The 24,163-nt window shown below is 35.7% G+C and overlaps 1 protein-coding gene across 3 annotated transcripts in view; it reads right to left on the reverse strand.

Moving 5' to 3' along the window:
• Positions 1 to 24,163, reverse strand: part of CNTN1 (contactin 1) — a 178,347-nt gene that overhangs the window by 2,472 nt on the left and 151,712 nt on the right. For all 3 annotated transcript variants that reach the window (XM_063309421.1, XM_063309419.1, XM_063309420.1), the window contains exons 19-24: positions 14,349 to 14,419; positions 10,947 to 11,181; positions 7,631 to 7,734; positions 4,350 to 4,536; positions 3,422 to 3,534; positions 2,206 to 2,362 (exon numbers count right to left, since the gene is read on the reverse strand). In XM_063309421.1, coding sequence (XP_063165491.1) covers positions 2,206 to 2,362; positions 3,422 to 3,534; positions 4,350 to 4,536; positions 7,631 to 7,734; positions 10,947 to 11,181; positions 14,349 to 14,419 — 867 coding nt within the window. The remainder of the gene's footprint in view (positions 1 to 2,205; positions 2,363 to 3,421; positions 3,535 to 4,349; positions 4,537 to 7,630; positions 7,735 to 10,946; positions 11,182 to 14,348; positions 14,420 to 24,163) is intronic.

Consider the following 24,163-nt stretch of genomic DNA (forward strand, 5'->3'; position numbering starts at 1 on the left):
GTATATAGACTCTTCAAATATGTTGGCCTCTGTGTTGTTTTCCAGATTTGCTGATATAGTTTGATTAGAACCTTTACTGATTCTTTTTTTGTTCCTTGCCATATTTCTGTAGTTATTCCATCAATTCCTATAGCCTTCTGACTTGTTAATGACTGGAGCATGGATCTAACTTCATCTTCTAGTTCAAGAGGTTCTTGTAAATAAGGAATATCTTCCAGGATATGACAATTCTGTACAGAATTTCAGTATATTAATGACATCTTTGTTTCAGTTACTATCTGTCCATTGGTGTCATTTAGCATACCAATTCAAGTTTGCAACCTCCTTCTGAGTTCAGAGATATTTTTCTCGTCTTTTTGTATAAGTTCCATCTTCAATATCTTAACAGATAACATTGCAATACTGCTTTTTGCCTCTTTTATCAGGTCTCTGAATTATTTGTTAAGTTTCTTCCTGAGATCTTTGTCTTTCTTGGTTTTGGCTTCTCTTCTTAGAATACAATTTTTAATACTGAGAATTGCAGTTGAATCTGATTATGAACATTTGAAATCTCCCTTTCCATTTATGGCTTCTTTGCAGCCTTTTCTCATTTACATCCTTAACAACTTATTTAATTTTATTCCACAGTTCCCTATTAGGAGGGTCACATGTTCTCCCTGAAAATGTTCAAGGTTGTATTGTGGAAACTGGCTGGCTTGGTTCTTCTGTTTAGCTTGACTTGGAACTTGGACATGAGCAGTTTGTGATCTGTTCCAAATCTTTGCTTTTATAACCAAACTCTTCCTTGTACCAATAAAAGAGTCAATTTGATGTTTGTGTACTCTATCTGGTGATGTCCATGTATATAGACATTATTATGGTTCTTTGAAAACTGTGTTAGCAATGAAGAAATAATTGGATTGGCAGAAATTGATAAGTCATTTTCCTTCTTCATTTCTGTCTCCTCAGCCATACAGTTGAACATTTTCGTCCTTATTATTTCCAATTTTAGCATTCTAGTTGCCAACCACAAGCAGCATGTCATCCATGTTCTGTTGCTTTCAGATTGAACTTGACCATAAAATTTGTCAACCTCCTCTTTTTCTGCATCTGGTTGGAGCACAAACTTGGATAACCATCATATTAAAGGGTTGTTTGCAATGTCTAACTGATATTATTCAATCATTGATTGCATTATACTCAAGTACTGTTGTTGCTATATCCTCCTAATTATGAAAGCAACGCTATTACTTCTCTGCTTTTTGTGTCCTGAGTAGTAAACAGGATAAACTTCTGACTGAAAGTATCCAACTCCATTTCAATTCACTAATGTCTAAGATGTCAATGTGTAGTCAACTCACTTCATTTTTCACTGTGCTTCATTTTTCACCATGCTGAGCTTTCCCATATTCATGCTTTTTACATTCCATGTTCCCACCATAATACTGTCTCTGCAACTTTGGATTTTCTTTTCCTGAATGGCAATATCAGCAACCAGACATCTTGAAGATTTAAATCTAGTCATTTATACACTATAAAACAAATACTCTGAAAGATTCTCAGCTACTCTTCAGTATCATGCTAAGCACTATCCAACCTAGAAGCTCATTATCCAGCATTAAATAATCACTTATTTTATATTGCCTGTCAATGTGGTTTTCTTAGTGAAATAAAGTGGGTTTATCCCATGCAGTATGAAATGATGCCTTTGCTGTTGTCACTGAAGTGGTCATCCACCTCCAACACCTTCCTATATTGCTGCTGCCAAAACTAGGTGCCTACTTCTTTTAGCTGGGTAGCTGGGATGATCATCACACCTTGCGGGAATCTGCCAGGTTTACACTCTTGGCTACACCTTCAGAATTCTTTGTTCATTCCTTCCAGGAATACCTGCATCCCCACAATGAGGAAGAATAGCAAGATTTGGGGAAGGAGATTGTTGGTGAGAAATTGCCAATTTGCTTCTCTCAATCACTAATATATATATTTATGACATCTTAACTATTTGGATAACTAGAAAGCAAATGAAGTCATTTTTTTGTCTCAGATAATGATTTGAAAAAAAAAGACTACTATACATTTAAAAGACCCCAGGAAACATATTGACAATGTACTTAAAATTCTAAACCTTAAACTTAGCTAAACGAAGTCACATTAAAACAATTTAAAACTATAGAACAAATAACATACTACTTCATATTCAGTTACATTTTTATTTAGACATACCTGGAATTTTTACATGAGCTACTTCTCCATCTCCCCCTTCACTGTGCACCCGAACTTCAACAACATATTGACCTTTAACAGGTGCAGGAACTTCTATATAATGGTTACCAGTCTTAAAGAGTGTGCCATTAAATTGGCCATCTGGTCTGTAGAGCACCTTTTAGAGACAAACAGTAACATGGCACAAAGGTAAATTCACAATATCACCCAACAAATTCAATACTCCTGGTCAAGAGATAAATCAAGAGATAAATATTTACAAATGCTGTCATGAATCAATATGAATTTCTATTTTATCGACATTTTTCTCAATAAAAGTGGAAAATCCCTACTCCCTTTTCAAGGCTTGGGGAGAGAACATTAGCAAATTATATTTAAGTCCTGTAAGCTGTATATTTAAATTTTCTGTCGCTTCTGTGGTGGAGACCAGACCAAGCAGCAATGGGCAAAGAGAGAAGGTCCATCAGAAAATCCAATCATAAATTTCCTTCATATTGTCACTGCCAGCAGGAGACAGTAATGGACACATATAGCATATAGCATTGACCAATGTTACTATTGTGAGAAGTTGAACAGCAACACTTCCACACTTCATATGAGCAACTACATGGAAGCAGTCCTGCCCTGCCTCCTCTACGATCATTCTTTTTCTGTACTCTATGGACCATTGTTCTGAATGATCACTTCCTGCTGAATGATTACTTCCTGCTGAAATGAAGAAAGTACCAAATATACCGTATTTCCCCAGCCATCACTGCCTAGATTGATCTCCAGTCTGCTTCCTTCTTTAAACCATTGAAAAGAAGCAACGTGCATTCTTTCATAGAGCAGATGAATTAGCTCTGAGCATAATACATACTAGTACAAAAGCTGGTTGATTTGAACACCTACTTGTATCAGAGAATAAGGACTACAGAGATGTGTATTTCTCTGCCTTGTAGCTATTTTCACACCTTGCCAAGGCTCATGTTTAGAAAAGAATTTCTAAGAATTAGCTAAATTTCAGTATAATAGATCATGCGGGAAATTTTGTAAGATTACTATATAATTCATTGGTGCCAAATTTAAGTTTGCTTTTAAGATGTCCTTTCTTAAGTATCACTTAACTCTCTTCCTTTTAAATAGTGATTTAATTTATTAACAGACATTTCAAATAAGGCAACAAAACAGCCAATATTACTCAGGTAAGGATAAGATACTTAAATATCAATCTTACTTTATATCCTTTCACCATAGATTCATTGGACTGTGACTTGACATGCTCCCATGTGATGATGTACTTTGAACCTGACCTTACAGCATTAATAATTCTTGGTTGCTGCCTTGGAGCTGAAAAATAGCACATGCCTTTATTTTGACCAGTACAGTTAAATTTTAAAATCAATATTCTCTCCACCCTACACATTTACTTATTAGAATAATTTTTAGAAATTAATTATCCATTCTTTGAAATTGAAAGAGACTGTTTTTCTTTGTAATGGTACAAACTGATTCAGGAGATTATCCTGCAGTAAATGTTACAAGACAGAACCGGGAGAAAACAACAGAATACATTGGCCATCAGTGAATGTCCCCCACTAAAAGTTCACAATGGTATCACCTATTACCTACTTTCCATTCTGATTTATTAAAATTATTTCATAGCTTCCTCTTGCTTAAAAATTGCCACCAAATCTTAAGCAGCTACTTTCCCGATTAGCAGACCATGTCACAGGGATCTAAGGACAGAGACAAAACTCTGCAGCCAACCCAAATGCTAACTCTGCCCCCACCTTTGCTCTGGTGATGCTGTTACAAGACCTAGTACCATCAGGCCAGAGATCTGCATACCTGCCAATATGTATAATTTGTCAGCAATGACCCACTACGTTTAGGCAAACAGGCCAATCCATATGGAAAACTTTCCATAGATATAAATTCTATATTTTAAAAACCCTACAATTTCCACAAACCAGAAATGGAAAATTTCAACCCCCCTAGGGCATTCCACATTGAGCCTGTCCTTGAGCAATAAGTTTTAAGGCAAATTGAGATGTTTGATAAATGGTATCAAGGATAACGTGGACACAATTTTAATTGCCTGTATCTCCTATATTTCATTTCCATCTGGCTATTCAGTTCCAGCCCCTAATTTAGATGCTTACGTGCTTTTTCTGTAACAAAGTCCAAAGGCAAAGTGTAAGGTCCAATGCCAGCTGCATTGAAAGCTGCCACTTTTGTGTAGTATTTTGTGTAAGGTTTCAGGTTTTCTAACATTACTGAAAAATTCTGACTGCTCACTTGCACTCTATTTGCAGCTATTTCTTTTTGATTGTTGGACCAATAACTGATCTGTAAAAATGAAAAAACAAACAAAAACAAAAACATGGTCAAATGTAAAAGGGAATATATATTTGAAATAATTACTCCTACTTATTTCAAAAGCAGTGGAAACTTATGTTTAAACACATACCAGATTTCAGAACTAATTCAGCGGGACAACAAAGAAACTGGTAAGAGAATTTTCTCTAGGATTCTCCATTTAATCCTAGCAAGTCTGCTACTTAAGATTGAATCCTGTTGCCTTTTGGAGGAATCACTTTAGAGGAGTCACTACAACCTTGTGAGAGGGTGTGTGTGCGTGCGTGTGGAATGATTCGGGATGCTGAGTGACAACCTGGAGCAGCTGGGAGAAAGGTTTAAGTCCCCCAAGGCTTCCTAATGAAAGGTGGAACACTGGGAAGTGATAGCCTAAGTGAAGTGATTTTCACTTCAGGGATATATCCAATCTGCCCGGTAGGTAGTGGGATAAGATTTCCAGATGGGTGGGTATACTTTCTTTTTAAAACGTTTTACTGATTTATTAAATTTTGGATGCGGGGCAGAATCATCATCTGTGGAATCTGGGATGGCAATCTCAGAAGTGATGCGGAGTATAAAATTTGGCAGGTTGACACAAGGGAAGGAAGATTACACATTTAAGGGCTATTCCTCCTCCTGGCAGTTGGTTCAGGTTGTGCAGAGGCTGACTCATATCCCTAATGCCTCCTTTTTTTTACTGCAGGACTCACAGAGGTTTGTACTAATGCTTTCAACGAGGTTTTGCAGGTAAAACCTCTTATATTTGGCAGGTCTGGATGTCTTCTTTTATACAGTCAACTATGGGAGTGTCTAGGGATTCCTTCTGAATAGCAAGAATAGATCAGTTTCAATTTATGATATCCAAAGTTGTCAACAAGCTGCTTGGAGTAGTATGTTGTACCACTTGTCCTCTGGTTCCTTGGCTAACCTGGCTTGTAATTTCTAGCTGGGACATTATTAGAGGTGTTCTGATTAATATCACAAATGCCTCCTTGTTTAAGGGAGGAAAATATTAGATGTCTTCTGAAGAAGCCTTCTCTGTATCTAGTCAGAATTGTAGGGAAGTCTTTCCCCCTCCATGATTGAGTAACGTGATATAGAGAGTGGTGGCTTCTCAACTGCAAGCAGTTCTGTAAAAAGCAGATACTTTTTATTTAGTCCAAATAGATTTTATGGCATGCTAAGGCTTTCAGGCTGCCTTTATTGGCTTGATGATGATCTTTATTTGAGGATCAATGGAGTTTGATTTTTGGTCTTTCAGAAACTTTTGATATCATTGACCATGGTATCCTCCAGAATCACCTGAAAGATTTGGGAATAGGAGACACAGCTATGCAGGGGTTCTATTCCTATCTTTTAGGTAGCTTTCAGATGGTTACACCTGGAGACAGCTCAAAATGGGAACTATTATGTGCTATTCCTTAAGGTAGCATTCTGTCGGCAACGCTTATCAATATCTATATGAAACCATTGGTGAGATGGAGGTCAGTGCTGTTCATGTTTCTCTGGTGGCAACTCAAGATTGGACCAATTCTACTCCAACCCAGCTCTTTGGAATGTGTTCCTTGCAGAGCTGAGAGCCTAAATATCTTGAATAACTTTTTAAGAGGTCCTTAAAACACATCTTTTTTTTTTTACAAACATTTAAATGATTTTAACTGTTAATTATTAATCCAACTTGTTTCACTTGTTTATTTCCACTGCCACTTGTTTCACTTTTTTATTAATCCAACTTGTTTCACTTGTTTATTTTAGTTTTAATATTTCAATTTGCAATTTATTTTTATTGTAGGCCACTAGAGGTTTTGACACCTGATAGTACAGCAGTTAAATAAATAAACTGATTAAATGAATGAATACATTTTGAAATGAAAGGTTTTAATTCAAACAGCCTTCAAAACAAAAGAAATCTCTCATGTGTACTTGGAAACTTCCATATCTGTAAAATAGCACAAATTTTCCAAACCAGAACTAGAAATTATAAGAAAACAGAATTCTGATAGTTAGCACTATATACAAAATAATTGGGAAAGTGAATAAAGAAGTATACTGTGTCCATTTCAGCATATGAAACCACTGCTTCCTTTTTCATTCAACTGTCTTATACTGTACTGTGTGAAAAGGGGAACCATTCCATGGTTCAGACAGAGATAGGATTCATCAAAAGGAGGGAGGTGATCCCTTCCTCTTAGACTTTATTGTAAAGAATGGAAACCTTCCATTCCAAATAACAATCAGTATTCTTTTGACCAGGCACTCACCATACTGATCATGTTTCATGTATTCCAATTTATTTGCTGTCCCTCTCATTGGAGAGAGTCATACAATAATTGTAATTATTCCTAGTGTTTGTAAAGATATTAAGAAGCTGTTTTCTTCATTTATTACAAATCTATGGCCTAGAGGCAGTTCAGTGTGGTTCACATGCCCAATGATTCTCATTTTATCTGGCTTAAGTGAAGGAGCATCTCTACTGCTATGGCCAACATTACAGAGTTCTTGCCTTGGTCACTTTGACTTCAAGGGCCATTACTTTTGACTTTCCCATTCTCACTTATGACATGTATATAATCTTGGTTTAGATGTGTTTGGTGTATGGTAAAGTATGAGTAGGTTTGAAAGGAAAAGCAAAGCAAAAGAAGTTCTAGCAAATGGAATACTAAACATGGGATTTGCTTCCTTATCATGCAATAGATGAACTATTCCAAATCACTTCCTGGTGTTGCTTTCTTCAAACTCTAAACATGTATCCCCTTCTGCCTTCCGAAGAATTGAATTTTACCTTTACAGAATCAGATATTATCAGATGTACTAGTACTTACTATTATTGCATTCTCAGGGAAATGTTTTTTGCTAATTTATGAATCAGTATAGTATTTTTATATAGACAGAAATGTCAGGAATGGTACTGGGAAAAAGTCCACAGTCCCCCAAAGCTACTCTGCTATTTCTAATCCATTTCAAACCCAGATATACTTCTTGACTATAAAAATAAATATGAGTACAACACCATGTTCAGTCCTTTGTGTCTTGTGCTTATTATACAGGTGGCATTATTCATTAATAAATGCATTTTTAAGCTCACCTCATACCCAGTAACAGATGGATTGAAAATATGTTCCCAGGAAACAGATGCTTCCGTGGATGACAGAACTTTTATTTTCACATTTCCAGGTATTTCAGTAGGAGCTGGAAAATTGAACACAATATTAATATTGTGAATCCAATATTCTGAGTAAAGTACACTAAAGTAATTGTGGATTTCCAATTATTTAATTTACTGCTTCCTTTGGCAGCATGGTCAATTTTCTTCCAGTTTATAGCCTGGTGGCTTTAGCCATTACACCAAATGAAGCCAGCTGGGTGACTTTGGGCCAGTCACTCTCTCTCAGCCCTAGGCAGAAGCAATGGCAAACTATGTCCAAAAATCTTGCCAAGAAAACTGCAGGGACTAATCCAGGCAGTCTCCAAAAGTCAACACTGACTCAAAAGCAAAAGAAAAAAAGGCAGTAAAACTAAAATAATGTTAAAACATATGCCTCTATTATAATAAACGTTAATTCAAATGGAATAATTTACACAGCGGTGTCTTCCTGGTGTAATCTACTCTTTGCAATACAAATTATGTGCTTAAATGACTGTTGCATAATCTTTTTAGCTATAGCAATATTTTCAATTTTATCTTTCATCTGTTTTTACTTAAGCAAGTTCCCCTGAACTTTGGAAAAGGGATTAATGAACCATTTAAAATCATCAAATCACCAAATCTACATAATTTAAAAAATGTGTGAATATTTACTGTAAATTCACAAAGGATCCTGATTCACATAGTTTCTCGTTAACACCATAAAGAATCTAAGTACTAGTTTGCTGCAGGGAAAAGACATAGTCTTTTATGAAATAACCATTGATTATTCAGTTTAATAATTATCTTCTTCCTTAGTATCCAAATTACGTACCTGAATATGCAGTCTTGTGGCTATGCTTCTTACAGTAGGTGCCTACTCCCAAAACTAGAGGGCAAATTACATCCCAGCAACGATTAAACTGTCCATGGCCAAAACAGTTGCCCAACTACTATATGGGATACTACTTGGCCCATACACAAACCTAAGGGTTTATGAAACCATACAAATTTGCTTAGTTCTTTGTTCAGTACCCCAAAATTCACCACCAGTGCAGTTTTGAGGCTTGAAGCTAACATGCCAAGTATTAAGGCTCAGGCCTGGATCAGGATTCTAACTTCAGGACTCAAAGTCATGTTCGACCCTACAGGCCTGATACCTCTGCTGTTGTCAGACGGCTACCAATCTAATTGGCACCGTACCTGTACGAAAGAACTTTGCAGTCTTGGCCTCTCTCCTGAATATTTAGGCCAATTAACCCTGGAGAAGGCCAAATCAATAGGAAAAGAAAGAATTAGGGACATTGATCTCCAAAATGATATTATGAGTGCTCCTGAATCCTATCGCCAAATTCTAGTTAGCTGCAAATCCTCTACTGCAGGGTATCTATACAGTCTCTGCTTAAGCCAATATAGATGGGCCTTTACCAGAGCCCGCTTTGATGCCCACCCTTCAGCACTGCTGGCAAGCAGATTTCATGGGGTTCCTTATTCACAGAGACGTTGCCCTTGTGGATCCAGGGAGGCAGAAACTCCTGCCTACGTCCTCGTATGGTGTCCTTTTTATGATGTCTCAAGATGTGCTCTGATCTCCCTGATCATCTCCAGATTTGAGGGTCACACTGACAGATTTTACATTTGTTTCTTTTTGAGGGATGCTGACTCTACACTCACACAGCAGGTGGCCAAATAATTTTATCAAGTTATACAGTTGCGCAAAACTTTTAATTAGACATATAGTTTCACTGTTTTGTTTTTCTTTTTCCTGACAATGAATTGTTGGATTAAACTATTTTCTTTTATTGTAGAGGCTGGTCAAAGACCGTAATAAAGATATTCATTCCCAAATGCATAAAATGTTCAAATACTTTTTTTGTTATGAATAGAATAGGTGCCAACAAACACGCCCTCTAGTTTTGAAAGTATGGCTTTAGTGGGCCAGGATCTCCACATATATAAATATATACATACTAGTTTTTGAATTGCTTGTTATCATGTGATTAATTCAAGATTAGCTGGATAGCTATTGCTGCTCTGTTTAAATATTTTTAAAAGAAAATATTAACTAAATAGGCTTGTGAATACAATTCACTCAAGGCAGTCCAGTGTCTATAAAAATTCATTTGTGAAGCAAAGCTCAATGCTCTTTTGAAGTCTTTTTTAAAGCAAGTTGCAACATAAAAGCTCAGAAAACCTTTCATAATTTAATCCTGTAACTGGGCACTCAGTCAAATATGAATCAAATAGTCACTGTTCAGAGGAAACAGTTACATATTGGATGAAAAATTTCAAATAAAACTGAATAATCTTGTATGGAAAAGTATTTTTTAAATTAACTTTTCATACTAGTGATTTCATTAAATTTAGAATTTTATTATATTATCACAGATGCAGAAGCCTGGCATACATTAAAAATGGCTCAGCAAAATGCCTATGGGATGCTGCAGTGTCCATAACACCTTTAGATAATATCTACTGACTCCACTTTTTAAAATTAAAAATGTTTAATGTTTATTAAAAAAATATTAAAAAGATCACCAAATCTTAAAAGATCTTCCTATTACAGTATAAGGTTGCAAAGTTTCAAGTGAGATGCAGAACTGGTGAGATAATAATTAATTAATTAATTAATTAAAAAACAAAAACAATTCTCTTTTTTAATTCTCAAGTAAAAGTAAAAATGAAAATGAAATGTTTTGGGGCCCATGATTTATGCAACTTCATGCATAACTCTGAGTAGTCAGGGGTTGCATTTGGTCAGCCAAAGACAGATTAAGGAATCACTAGCTGTCATTATGGAAGAAAAGGTAGGTTATAAATCTAACAAATAAATAATACATATTTTAGCTTCAGTTCTTTATAATACATGCAAAAGGACTACTTTCTGAGCAATTGTAAAATATCAGCCACTCTCTTCCTCTTCCAATTGAAAATAAAATATGGGAATATGGGAATTACAGCTCTTCCCATGTTTGCAACTTTGCTTCATTCCTTCTCATTGTGGACAGCCATGGGCTCAGTTCTACTTTCAGTTCATCCAAGAAAAATAGATTACCCTGATACCAATTGGTAATTGGTAATTACCAATTACCATCTAAATTGGCTTAGATGGTATGTAGGCAGCCAATGCGTTATAACAAATTGGTTAGGTCAACTTACAATTGTTCTTAGCAATAGACCTTAAGAATTAGACTATTTATATGAGAATTCTTTTTAGTACATTGCAGCAAGCATATCAAAGCCCACTCTTAACTTTTATCATATGATTTTTACTCACCATCTTCTGCTGAATAGATAATAGCAGTAAGACTAAAAGGTCCTTCCCCTTTGTTATTAAATGCTTTCACCTTTACTTGATACTTTGATGATGGAAGCACTGATTCATCCTTATGGACATACCGACCAATATCAGGTTGAGGAACTATAACGCTTTTCCAATCATTTTGATCAAAGGACTTGAAAGCTACTACATATCCAAAATTATTACCAAAGTGATACTCTTTTGGCAAAGGCTGTGAGACAAAATATGAAAATTATGCTTTCATTTTATTTTTGTTCTTTGTTTGAATGAGTACAAATAAATTTAAAGCTGTATTATTGGCTCCTAGCAGAAGAGGTCCCATGAAGACTTCTAAATAAGCCAAACATGAGTCTTTTCGCTCATGGCTTGTCAGGATGGAAAGTTTCTAAGTCATCTTCTTTCTCACTGGTCTTAGTCTGAAAACAGCTTAATATCACAGATTAAACGGCTTTCTAAACAATAACTTTTATAGAAGGCTTTCTGCAACATCAACCCATTTAGCTACCCCTTCTTATTCTTTGTTTTCCCTTGCTTCACTGTTACCCATCATTCCATAATATGTAGATTTTGAACAGAAATAGATTTAAATGTCACTATACAACAAACAGTAGTATCAGTGTTTTGTGCATTCAGAACCTGAAGGCTACGAAGTCTGGAACATATTCTATATAGTCTTATTCTCTGATTTAACCTAAATTTAACCTAAAATAAAGCGTGGTACTAAGTGATTTTGTATGACCCAAAATATGACAGGTTCTTTTTTAAAAAATTATAATCCAAAGGTAAGACATGTTTCTCTTTATTTTTTCTAAAATAGTTCCATTTGTTAAGACAGAGATACACATGTGGATTTTGGTCACATAAAAATTTTAGAGAGAAGGAAACCTATGTTGAAATGGAATCTATACAGAAGAAAATGGATGTTATTTTAAATCTTACTGTCAATATAGTCTTTAAAAGGAAACATAACATACTCTTTTTAATTTGGACGAAGGAAGTATACTAGTGTAACAGTATAGTGGAAAGAACTTCATTTGCATTAATTTTATTTCCAAAACAAGGTTGCCAGTCTGCCCTTCATAAAAGAGCTTTCATCGGATCTCAGAGAATTCAAATAGCTATTTTTATAGAGAGAAACATTTACAGAGTTCCCTTAAAAACATATTTCAGGAGGAAAATAACTTGTACATGTTTATTTCTGAAATAATTTTAATATTTTAACTATAATGTGCTATTTTAATTCTAAGTTTTTGTACTAAAATGTATGTGTTCTTTAAAATAACAACTGTTGTAATTCTATAGTTGACTGAGCAAACAGAAATATGAACACTAATAGTAACTATTTATTGATAATAGTTCTTACTCTATTAGAATACTATTAATTCTTACTCATTCTTTATTAAAAACATTCTGAGGAAGCATACATAAATATCAGTAGAACTAATATTGATCTCTGAAGTACTTGTTTGTACAATATGAAATCCTAGGGCCTACTACTAAAGTGAAGACTACCTCAAAGCATTTCAAAAATATTCATGAAAATCAAACACAATTTCTCAAACCAAGTTTTAAAATTGCAGAGAAAAAGGACACAGCACTGAAGTTCGGTGGCACCAACACACACACACACACACACACTCGTACATATACATAAATACATACATACATATGTATTTCTCCCACCTGCCAAATATTTTTGATTCTGGCAAAAGATAAGAGACAAACCAAAGGATAAAAAAGAAGTAGCCTCTTTGAATAATGGTAGCGGAAGTATGAAAATCGACAATTACTATGCTATAAGAAGATACTTCTTCAAACACTGAGTATTCAGCGTGAGGTCTGGGATCCGAAAAAGGTGCATCACAAATCACGCCACAGCTTTTAAACATGAAGTAATTGCTAGAACGTAGCATACTTTGATAACATGTTGATCCCATGTGACTAAAAAAGTTAAAAATCTAAACAAATGTGCTTTATTGTAAACCGCCCAGAGTCCCTCTTTTGGGGGAGATGGGCGGTGATGAAATTTGATAAATAAATAAGTAGTGAGAACATCAGAGAAATGCCTATCTGGTACATATGTGCATCCTAGTATCTTTTTTTTCTAGCCTAGAGTTTTACAGTCTGTAACAGCAGAGGGTAGTTTCCCCAGTTCTCTAGAGAGATTGGGACTCTCAAAATTCCCACGAGCCAGAATCAACACATATGTCATAGATCTAACACATCTAGAGGGCAACAGCTGTAGAACATATTAAACTGCTGATTTTAACATATTAAACTGCTGATTTTAAGATCAGTAAAACGTATTTTGTGCCCACATGCCTGAAGATGGCTTTATTAAATACCAAACACTCTACAAGACATATGCTACATAGGTTTGGGCCTTTGCCTAGTTTTGATGGTAAAGGATTTCTATGTTGTACAGGCATTTTGTAGCAGAGTTTGACAAATAATCTTTAAAAACTTCATTAAATAGCACTTCTAAGTGAATCCACTCTCTAATTTAAAAATGATGATTTTTAAAAATAATTGTAAATCATGAATATTTGAAGGACTATGAAAGACTTAATTGCAAGCTTCTCCCATGCTTGGTTTAGAATCAACTTGATTTTTATAAGCTTTCTCAGCAAGCAGGCAGAAAAAAACTTGCCTGTTTGCTTGAGGTCGCCCATGGCTCACAATGTCAGTGTGCAAGCAATAAAGATATTTTATGAATGTGAATAATTACATAGCTTTTTGATAGAATGAAAGCAAGACCCTCCCCACAAAAAAAAACTATGATTCTATGATTCATGCACCTTATACAGATCCAACATCATTAGCATGAAGAAATTCTGCTTAGAAAATACAGTCTGTCTTTCCCAAGCAGCATCTGCAAGAAATGTTCAGAATAACTGACCCAAATAAAGAGGATATTCATCAAGAAAAATATTCTGATTCTAATGTTACTGTAGTTTTTAGCAATCACCACTGTAGTTGGTGTGCATTATTTTGCGTGCATGCATCTACCAAGCAACCTGTCTGCTAAGAGTTTATGTGTAGAATCTAATTTAATGTTCTGACCCAGGAAAGAAATGTCTAGTATTTATTCAATATACTGTAGAATTTCAACACTATTGTTAATTTTAATCCATTGTATTAGTTTCAGCCTTTAAGACCACTTTGAAGAGGTCATCAAATGAATTATGCATCTTAAAAAATACATATATAACTATACTCATCATGTTTGTATATAAGTTATTTAGTAATATTTATAATAACCTCATTCTAGAGTGACCCATTTTGATGTTAACATATATGCACAAAACCAACTTACTTCAGTAGATGTCACTTCCTCTACAACAGAATATATTGATAAATACAGTAGATAATACCTACCACCCATGTTATTGTCAGTTCTCTATTGATTCCACCTATTCCTCCTACTTCCGAAGGGGCCACATTTGGAGCTGAATAATAGAAAATAACAAGAATAAAGATCAATGTTTCCTCCTTTCATGAAATAAAGAAATCATTATTTAATTTCCCCTTTTATTAATTATGTGCATTTGAAATGATAAGGCCCACACAATTAGAGTAATGATAGCCTTAATAGTCTCAGGCCTTGCCAAATGTAACATATAGACTGCTAACAGCAGACACCTGCCAATTTTCTTCAGTTACTGAATCTACACTTTCCCACAGTGAACAGTTTCTCTTTCTTATATTGAACACTCTTTGGGAAATGTGGGTGGGGAGATACTACAAGGGTACATTGTTCTTAGCTCAAGAATCTATACTTAAGGGATAACGTTTTGGGGTCAGAGCTGTGCATGCTTATATTTTATGGATTGCTATAGTAGCCTTCCCCCAAAGTAACATCCTCCTGAAAGGGCAGAGTAGAATTGACATCATCTCCAATCAGTATGAGCATTGGCTGTGCCTAAATGAGAAATTTAGTCTAACCCATCTGGGAATACTGGGTTGGGGAAATCTGACATGAAAGAAACTATGCACTGTATCTGCTGTTTGGCAATCAGTATTTATTTATTTAAAATATTTATTTTATATTGTATAGCTGCCCATCTTAAAACCAACTCTGGACAGCTTACAGTCAATAAAACAATAAACACAATAATAAAACAAACAATAAAATTAAAAAAGAGATTAATTAGAAAACTCATAAAAGACATTAATTAGGAAGCCTCAAAATGTTTAATACAGAAAGTACGAATTGTTCAAAATAACATAACATATGCATTGCTAACAAAACCTATGATTGCAATATACATAATAAGGAATTAAAACTGAACTGGCCATATGTATTTGCCTCTGTTGCCCTGGCTTCCATTCATGAAGGCTTTGTAATTCAACACATCTGGAAAGCAGCAGAACAGGAAATGCTATATTTAAGCACTAGAGTCTATATATGCTTTGAACTAACCTGCAAGTAAAAATGTTATCAAACAGTCTGCAGGCAAAAGCCAGGGCTTTGGTCTAGAAAAAGTATAAGAACGAGAGACGAACACAGAGAAATTGTGTATCACTTTAATAGGTTAAGAACTTGGCTATAGAAGAAAAGCAGGTCAACCCTGGGCATAACAATTTATTCAGACCAGAGCTGAGTGCAACTGGAAAAAGCAAGATACAGCCTGAAATGTTCCAGCCAGGCACGTCATCACCTTAGAAGAAAAGCCAGCTGAGGAATCTGATATTCCAAATGATACAGCCAAGCCTCAATACTACCTTAGGAAGGCATATGCAAATCCCACTATTTGTGACTACAGCTGAGGTTTTAGATATGGAACTAGATGGAAAACCTGCCAGCCCCTGAAAATGGTGGAAACAATAGAGAGAGATACTACCTTGGCAAAAAAAAAGGAACTACCTATCAAAAAAGACTGATGTAGGGAGCTGAAGCTTTACAGGACTGTATCTTGACAAAATCAAGGTTGCAGAGCTTTAGCTGCACCTGGATATAGAATATAGAAGACTGTGTTAAGGCAACTTAGATGGTTTGTGCCTTGCTAGAACAAACTTTATCTGTGGTACTGAAAGTCTCTTCAACGTTGCAGATTCTTGAGCTGAACTAAATTATTTCATACATATTGCCCCTTGAAACTCCAATTGTTTGCTGGAATTATAATGCCATTTTTGTCTAAGTCCTTGTAACACTAATGAACAACTCTGGATTAATTTATGGTTTTACAACCTGGCTTGGTAGTGACTTAATGAATGCCTCCCTATTTAACTCTCTGTCAGAGTCTGCTAGGCTATGGTAACTTCCCTAGCCAGAACTAAAGTTAGGATGCAAGGACTGGAACAAGAAAACCAAATTATTTGGGACAATAGCAGTTGTCATGACAATGCAGCATCAGTTGAGTCAGCTAAATGCTCAAATTCCTCCTGCCTCACTATCTTGCCTGAAATGCCAAGTTGTTCACATGAAAAAATGGGATGGGAATCCAGAGATATTTACTGCATTTCTAACATGCTGTTTCTATAATTATGAAGTGATGTGTTCCCAGATAACTGCTCCTAGGTAGGTTGGTAATTTATCCGGGAACTAAATAAGCATTTCCTTATGTCTTGGAGCAGAACTCTTTCCTTAACAAATTTCACCGGCTTTGTGACAATGTTTGAAGACTCTTCCTTGAAGGCTAATATAGACAGGCCTTCAATGTTTGTAACAGGGGCACAGGTCTGTGTCCAAGTACTATATACCAGTGTCTTCAGACTGCTCAAGATCTGAGGCTGAATGAGCCAACATTAGTGGCCAAGTTCAGGAAGGGCTAACTGATGAAGTGTATTAGCTAGAGGTGAGAACACACACACATTTTAACACTCATATAGCTCTGTTTGTATAAAGGAGATCAGTTGGAAGGTTGGAGGTCCAGCAACAAAATGCCTACACACACACACACACAACCCTGTATCTGAGTCTGCAGCAGCAGAGCCCATGAAGTTGAGTGGAGCACACCTATGATTTTCCCAAAAAAGAAAAGATGTGGAACTGAAAAGGAAGCATGTGTCTTTACTGTGGACTGCCAGAACAAACTGTACTCTGTTTTTCAGAAAGGTAATAGTTTATTTTAGCTCAGCTAAATCAGGAAATGGAGCCAGATAGCAGGGAAGCAAAAAGTCTGACAACATCAACAAGTCAAGCTCATTATATCTTGCTAGTATTTGCACACTTGCAGTTTTCTATTCCTATAATACTACAGAGAGATGAACAGCCTTCAATTATTGCTTAGTCTTATTAGTTTTAGGGGACTCTAACAATTTCATGCACCTGGAAATCAACTTCTAATCACAAACTGGACCAAAGGCTGATGTAGATGCCAATTGTGGTGGACACCACTGACAGTTGCCCATAGGCTTTGGGTCCTATAAATCATAATCCTGATTTCTTGTAATTAGGATTCAAGTCCATATAGAGTAGTTACAATTTTATCTAAACAAAGTTAATCCTTTCCAAAAGTCCTCAGATTAGTGTGTCTGGATACCTACAATCCCAATACTGAGTGGGCTGAGAAGAAGGTGGATTTCATTTCTTCAGAATACCAAGTTTACTATGTAAAGCTTCAGATACTAGTAGCTTAGTCCTCAGAGAAAGACACCAGAGCAGTCTACCCACCAAATATTTTGAGTTTCAAAATGTCATTGGAAAAAAACAGATCAATTACACTGTTCCTCCCAGCTTTAACACTGTGCCATAAAGCTCATCCTAGGTCCAATATACCAACAGGTCAGTTATATTCTCTCCCAGAAAAAATATAGGACCGACAGCTGCAGGAGAAGAAATCCATTATGCCCATTACTTTTGCAGCAGAAGCCCAGTTTTGTTTGTCAAAAAGCAATCTGGAGAAATGTAACAATTATCAGGTATCAAATTACTATGCCAAATAAATATCTCTAGCCATTCATTTTGGATCTACTAGCTTCATTAAGTTAGATTTACAGGATATGTACATTATTTGTATAAAAGGAGACAAATGGAAAACTACATTCCAGGTCAGAAATACTTTCTCTGAATAGATCATGACGACTTTTGGATTATGTGATGTCTCTGTCATTTTCCAACACTTCATAAGCAACCTTACTGCCATCCTGAATTTTATATTTTGTATATTTTGTATTTTTATATTTGTATTGTATTTATGTGTATTTATACTTATATTGTACTGTTTTTAGCGATTTGTCATTTTATTATCTGTAAGCCGCCCAGAGTCGTTGTATGCGAGATTGGTGGTAGAGAAATTTGACAAACAAGCAAACACGTTATGAGACTAAATCAGTTCCTGATTATATATCATAGTGATTTTCTATATACTTCAGAAACATTCAAGAACACCATGTCACAACAGTTATGTAATGGCTAAATCATCATCTTTAGTGAATACATGAAAACAATTTTCTGATCGGAGTTTGATTTCCATGGTCTTTGTATTTTAGGATTAGCAATAAACCCAGGTAAGGAACAAGCTATATAATGTGAAACAGATTTAAACGTTCTGAAGATTTGCAAAGTACTACCAGAAGTTCATTTCCAGTTCTGTTTAGTTACTCCCTTACAGACTTGATCCATGCTAATAATCCTTTAATTGGTGTGAGATAGCACAAAAAGCTTTCCAGCACCTGAAAATCTATCACATCAAATCCCATCCTGAAACACCCACATCCCAGTACACCACTTCTGGTAGAAAGTAAAATATCTTGAGATATGCTGCTGCACCTATATTATTTATGAAAACTCAGTCTAGCTGAAATGGAGTAAGGAATTTGTAATCAAAGCCTCTGAGCGTGAGTGCAGAACCCAGTGCAGACCCATCCAGCACACCCTTGGAATATCTCCAGATTGTAGGAAAACTCAGTCAAGACTGATTTGTTGGACTCTTTTCTAAGTTCTATTCTTTGATTGGAAGAATTGAAAGAAGATGCCTTTTCACACAAATCAGAGTTTAGGGAGGAGTTGGAGGATGACAACTGACCATGATTTTATGAGTGGAAAAAAGTTTTGCAGTTTTCCAAACTTAGACAATCATCAGTCCTAGCCCAGGAAATTAAAAATAAACAACACATGTATCACACACAATAAATTAAAACAGAAGGCTGCTTTAGCCCAGTTTCTATTTTCAGTTCAACAAAAGGTGCTGCTTTAATGAGGCTGAATCTATTTTCCATCTGATGAATTTAGAGGGTAAGTCCTGCAGTTGTGGCATGACAATCCAGGAGCAGGACATTTTCATTAATTCAAGACTTAACAATTGTTGTCTGAGATTTCTGGGACTTGTGTAAAAGCAGAAATGCAGCGTTACATGTAAACGTACCTTGTGTACAGTACATGAGATCCAAGAACCCGACACATTTATTAACACTCCTGTCAACCATTTTAGAAACCTGGGAGGTGATCTTTTTGGACTTCATCTCAGGCCTCCCAATGTCAAAGGATTATATCATCATTCTAGTTATGGTAGACCTGTTCTCAAAAATGAGTCGTTATTTCTTTTTGTGATCATGTGTCATCTCAAAAGCTACCTAAATTGTCACTTCACAATGTTTGTAGACTACCTGCCATACACGATCTCATAATTTTGGGTAAGGACACAAAGTTCACTGTGTGATTCTGGGAAAATTCCTGTAGGTAGAGTTGCTCTTTGCACTGTCAATTTTCCTGAGTCAATTGCACAAACTGACCAAATCAAAGCCAGGCCTGAGTAGTACCTAAGATGTTATGTCTGTTACCAAGAAGATTGCTGATAGCAACCAGACTTATCACTTTAGATGGGCCAGAAAGTGTGGCTGCCCACAAGCATCTGCTTGTGAAGAGTCAGGCATAGAACCTAGATGAAGTCAGATACAGAACCTAGATACAGCATACCATTCTCTATCATTGCCCAAGTAAATCCCATGGTATTCCAGCTCTTGCTTTATTCATATTCTACCATTCCAGACTATCTGGCTCATCCAACATACCCCACCCTGCCATAACCACCACCATTGCCATTACAGGTCAAATGACAAGAGGAATATGAGGTGAAGCAGATCTTGATTTCTGTCTCTGTAGGGGGAGAAGGTTACAATACTTGGAATGCTATTGGCCAGAAGAGAAATCCTGGAAAAAGTTAAGTATCCCTATCAGTGCTACCCAGAGAAACCAGGACACATTTAAAAGCAGAGGAAGTGCTGCATGCCAGATATCCTCAGAAGAGGTCCCACTATTCCGGACACTAAAGCTGAGGTTTTGGATCTGGAACTAGAAGTAAGATTTCTTCACCCTCAAGAACATAGGAGACAACAGAGGGAGATGCTAAGTTGGCTATAAAGGAGCTACCTGTCAAAGAATATTAATTTGGAGAACTGAAGCTTTAGAGGATAAGATCCTGACCAAGTTAAGATTTCAGATTTTCAGCAGCATTTGTGTATGAAATACAGAGGACTGTGTTATTTTAAGGCTCATCATTTGCCAAAATAACTGTCTATCCTTGGTGCTGAAAATATCTTGACTGTTTCTGGGACTAGCCATCACTTTCATCTCACCTCTTGATATTCTGACTTTGGACTGCTTGCTGGAATTCTAATTATGGTTTTGTCAATAGTGGTTAAGGCCCGTGGACTGATTTTTGGTTTTACAGTGCAACTTTCTAGTAAGGAGGTCAATATATGGCTGCTCCTTTTAACTGCTTGCCGTACTAGGCTGTGAAATGAAACAATTTATTTACTTAGTTACCATAATTGCCATTGGCTTTACCACTATTTTCATGATTATAAAAATGTCAACAGAAAGTAAGGTCTTTAACTGTCAGAATACTAACTTCTTGGTGAGTCTGACATAGAAACAGCATCATTGGAGGCCTTAGTGGCATACGTGTTCAGTTTGGAAGGCTCCCAATTTCTGGATTCAGTAGTGTCTAGGTCTGGAACAACCACTTCGGTGGTCTGTATTACTAGCTATTGCTGTCCGCCATCCTAGTAAGTGTTCAAATCATACTCTAAAGTCTGAATGATGGCATGCATATTACTAAGCCAAATATGCATAGACACAAAGAACATTAGCTGCAGGCCAAACATCAGCCATTTACACTATGTGCCTCCATCACTGCAACAAGTAAATGCAGAAACAACAAATGGTGTGTGTGTGTGTGTGTGTGTGGTTGTAACCCAGACAGATGAATCTATGCTAAAATCCACATCCATTCATAACAGTCATACAAAGGTAAATGGGTATAAAAATTCCTAAAGGCTGAACACCATTGCACAACATTCAATATTTTATTGTAAGGTTTGTTATTTATGTATATGATAAAGAAAACCAGTTCATCACTGGTATGAACAGATATAGAAATACAAAACAAGTTGTACCTTTATTTTTATATGTAACATATTAAAACTGTAAAATTAAGCTATTACAGAAAATGGTCTTGTTACAATCCCAGCTATTTCTTTTTTTCACTTGTTTCTGCTAATGATAAGACACACTGTTTAGTTTATAACCTCAGAAACTATTAGGATATCACTGACCTAAACATACTGCTTTAAATCTAAGTCACGACCCAGTTAATAATGTAGTTTTTCTCCAGAGCTGTGCTAGAACTCAGTTTATGAATCTGTACGTTAAAAAGTCTTCAATTGCTCATCTTCAATTCACTTAGCAGAACAAAATGTCAAATTATGGAAATTGTGCACTTTAGGGAAATATGATAGGATCTATAACAAAGACACTATGGACATTATTTCTGTTCTACAGTGTTCTCAAAATTTCTCCTCACGGGCTCTCCTGTAGCCCTTCAGACTATATTGCAATATAATCAATAAATTGGGTTTTTCAAATTTCATAATCTTGCAGTTATTCCAGTTATTCTTCAAGTTATGTAGCGCAACTGAATCTTCATTATTTTTTCTAAAAGCCTTCATGCATCACAGTGCTTTTTTTCTAGTCATCAAAATATCAAAAGCACTTCTTTTGCATGTCAGCCCTCTTACAAGTTTGTGTACCCTGCATGTAATACCTAAGCTCTTACATTAAAGCAAATGTAAAAAAAGGAAATATCAACAGCATTAGCTCTGTTTAGTCGGTTAAATTCTGTTTTACTTGGAATTATACAGATTTTCTTCATTGAATTTTACTTTCCTCTTTTCATTAGCCTGTCTAGCTAAAGCGTCCTTAGTCCTTTAAGCAATGCCAGGCTCAACAGAAGATTGGTGGTTGTGTTTTTTTAGCAGTGCCCATTTGTATTTCAGATACGCATTTATTCTTAACAATGGACTGAAGAGCAAATACAAAAGAATAATTTATACTTTGTTGAAGAATGATATTCAGACTAAGCATTTCTACAATGATATATGACTTCCTGGAGAAATGCTGTTATCTCCTTCATACAGTCAAAACAGCATGTATTATCTTGAACAGTGCGAGCAGTGCTAATTCTTCATGTAGAGAAAGGAATACCTGTTGAAGGCAAAATAATATGCACATTCAACTGTATGCTAAGATCTAAATTAAACAATTAAACAAACCAGGACATGTGTTACAGAGGATAAGGTGATGCCTCTGATACTGGACTTTAGAGAATTAGAGTTAGAAACTTTCAATCAGGTGTAAATTTGCATTATCTAGTCCAATGTTTTGACATATTTTCTTATGGTCATAATGTAGCAATTGCCTGTAAGTTTTGTGTTCTTGCACTGCTAAACTAATATAAAAGCTAAGTGTTAGAGCAATGCATCCACTTCACTTTAAATAGAGAACAGCTTCTAATCATGTGAAAAACCACTTAGAAATGTGCCAAATGTCATACAAAGATAGCATAAATATCTGATTTTCAGCTAGTCCACATACTTGGTTCTAGGAGTTGATTCACCTATGTCTTTTATTGAAGCTTCAAGAAACCATAAAAAACTCCATTACATTAGAGATTATAGACAGAATTCTTACATTACCTCAGATATGATTTTTTTTTCAGTGGATTTCCTGGTCAGAAAATTTAAAGAGATGTTAAACTCAAATGGTTTTAAATCAGGATAAGTCAAGAAATCATCAGTTTTGTAGTAATGCTAAATAATTTACAGTGATGAAAAGGAACAATTAAGAGGTCAAATTCCTTTGAGGTTATGAATCTCTATGTATTTGCAATGTGATTCAATATAAAAGTGTACCAGATGAACATTTATTAAAAATTCTAATTTCACATGTTCAGGGGGGTGCTTGATAGGATTTATATTAGTGACAGATCAGTAAAGGGATGTTCAGGTGGTGATAGGTAGCTTGAGGAAATATAGGTTTAAGGTATAGTTGCTGTACCTTAAAATCAAGTTTGATGCAGGAAATAATTGAGAAAGGAGCTAAAAGTAAAACTGGCAATTATGTAATAGTTTTATAGATTTCTTTGGGCTTAAGGCTGCTAAGAAAGCTTATAATTTGCCAGCAGACTTCTGGGAGAGGTAAGGTAACTAGCACATCTCTGAATGAGCAGAATGATGACTACAGCAAAGACTGAAGAACCGTTGAATAGACTGTTTCTACGAAACCTCTCTATATAAGGAGAGGATGAGAGATTACCCACATGTGGTCCAGATGGCTGCTCCTCACAAGCAAACCAAAGGACAGCAGTTGCCCACAGGTTCAAACACCAGGAGACAAAGGGAAAAGCCATCATGCTTTCAACCACAGGGGAGCCTTTTAAAGGACACGGGGTTCGCTAACCTCACTTTCTAATAAATTTGGAAATTGCCTATTTAACTATCATAAGGATATTAGAGATCTTCAAAATACCAAGTTTGAAAATCTACTCGGTGAGTTTGCCTTTATTCTTGAATAAAAGAAAAATTAACTATAAGCTTAAGAATTAAAAGAATTAAATGGCAAAAAGCTAAATCTGATCCAAGAAAGTTATAAACGAATTAAGGGACCAGAATACTAGGACTTGTACTATAAGATTTTGAAAATAATTATATAAATAGTCTTTCATGGGAACTAAATTGTTTTGTCTATCCTAAGTCATAACAGACATTTGAGACTTTATTATTTCAGAAATTGGACACTAGAGGAGACTAAAGATTCCAGGCAGAAAAGGGGAAAAATGAAAGCTTGCCCTTTGTTTTTGGTTAGTACTGGAATTTATAAATGACACAAAATGTTATGACATTTGAACTACTCCAGGAGATTTTTGAAGAATGGGGTCATATATTAGCGACTACCATGCCAGCAAAGATGT

The sequence above is a fragment of the Candoia aspera genome, chromosome 7, assembly GCF_035149785.1.
Source record: "Candoia aspera isolate rCanAsp1 chromosome 7, rCanAsp1.hap2, whole genome shotgun sequence".
NCBI lineage: Eukaryota > Metazoa > Chordata > Lepidosauria > Squamata > Boidae > Candoia > Candoia aspera.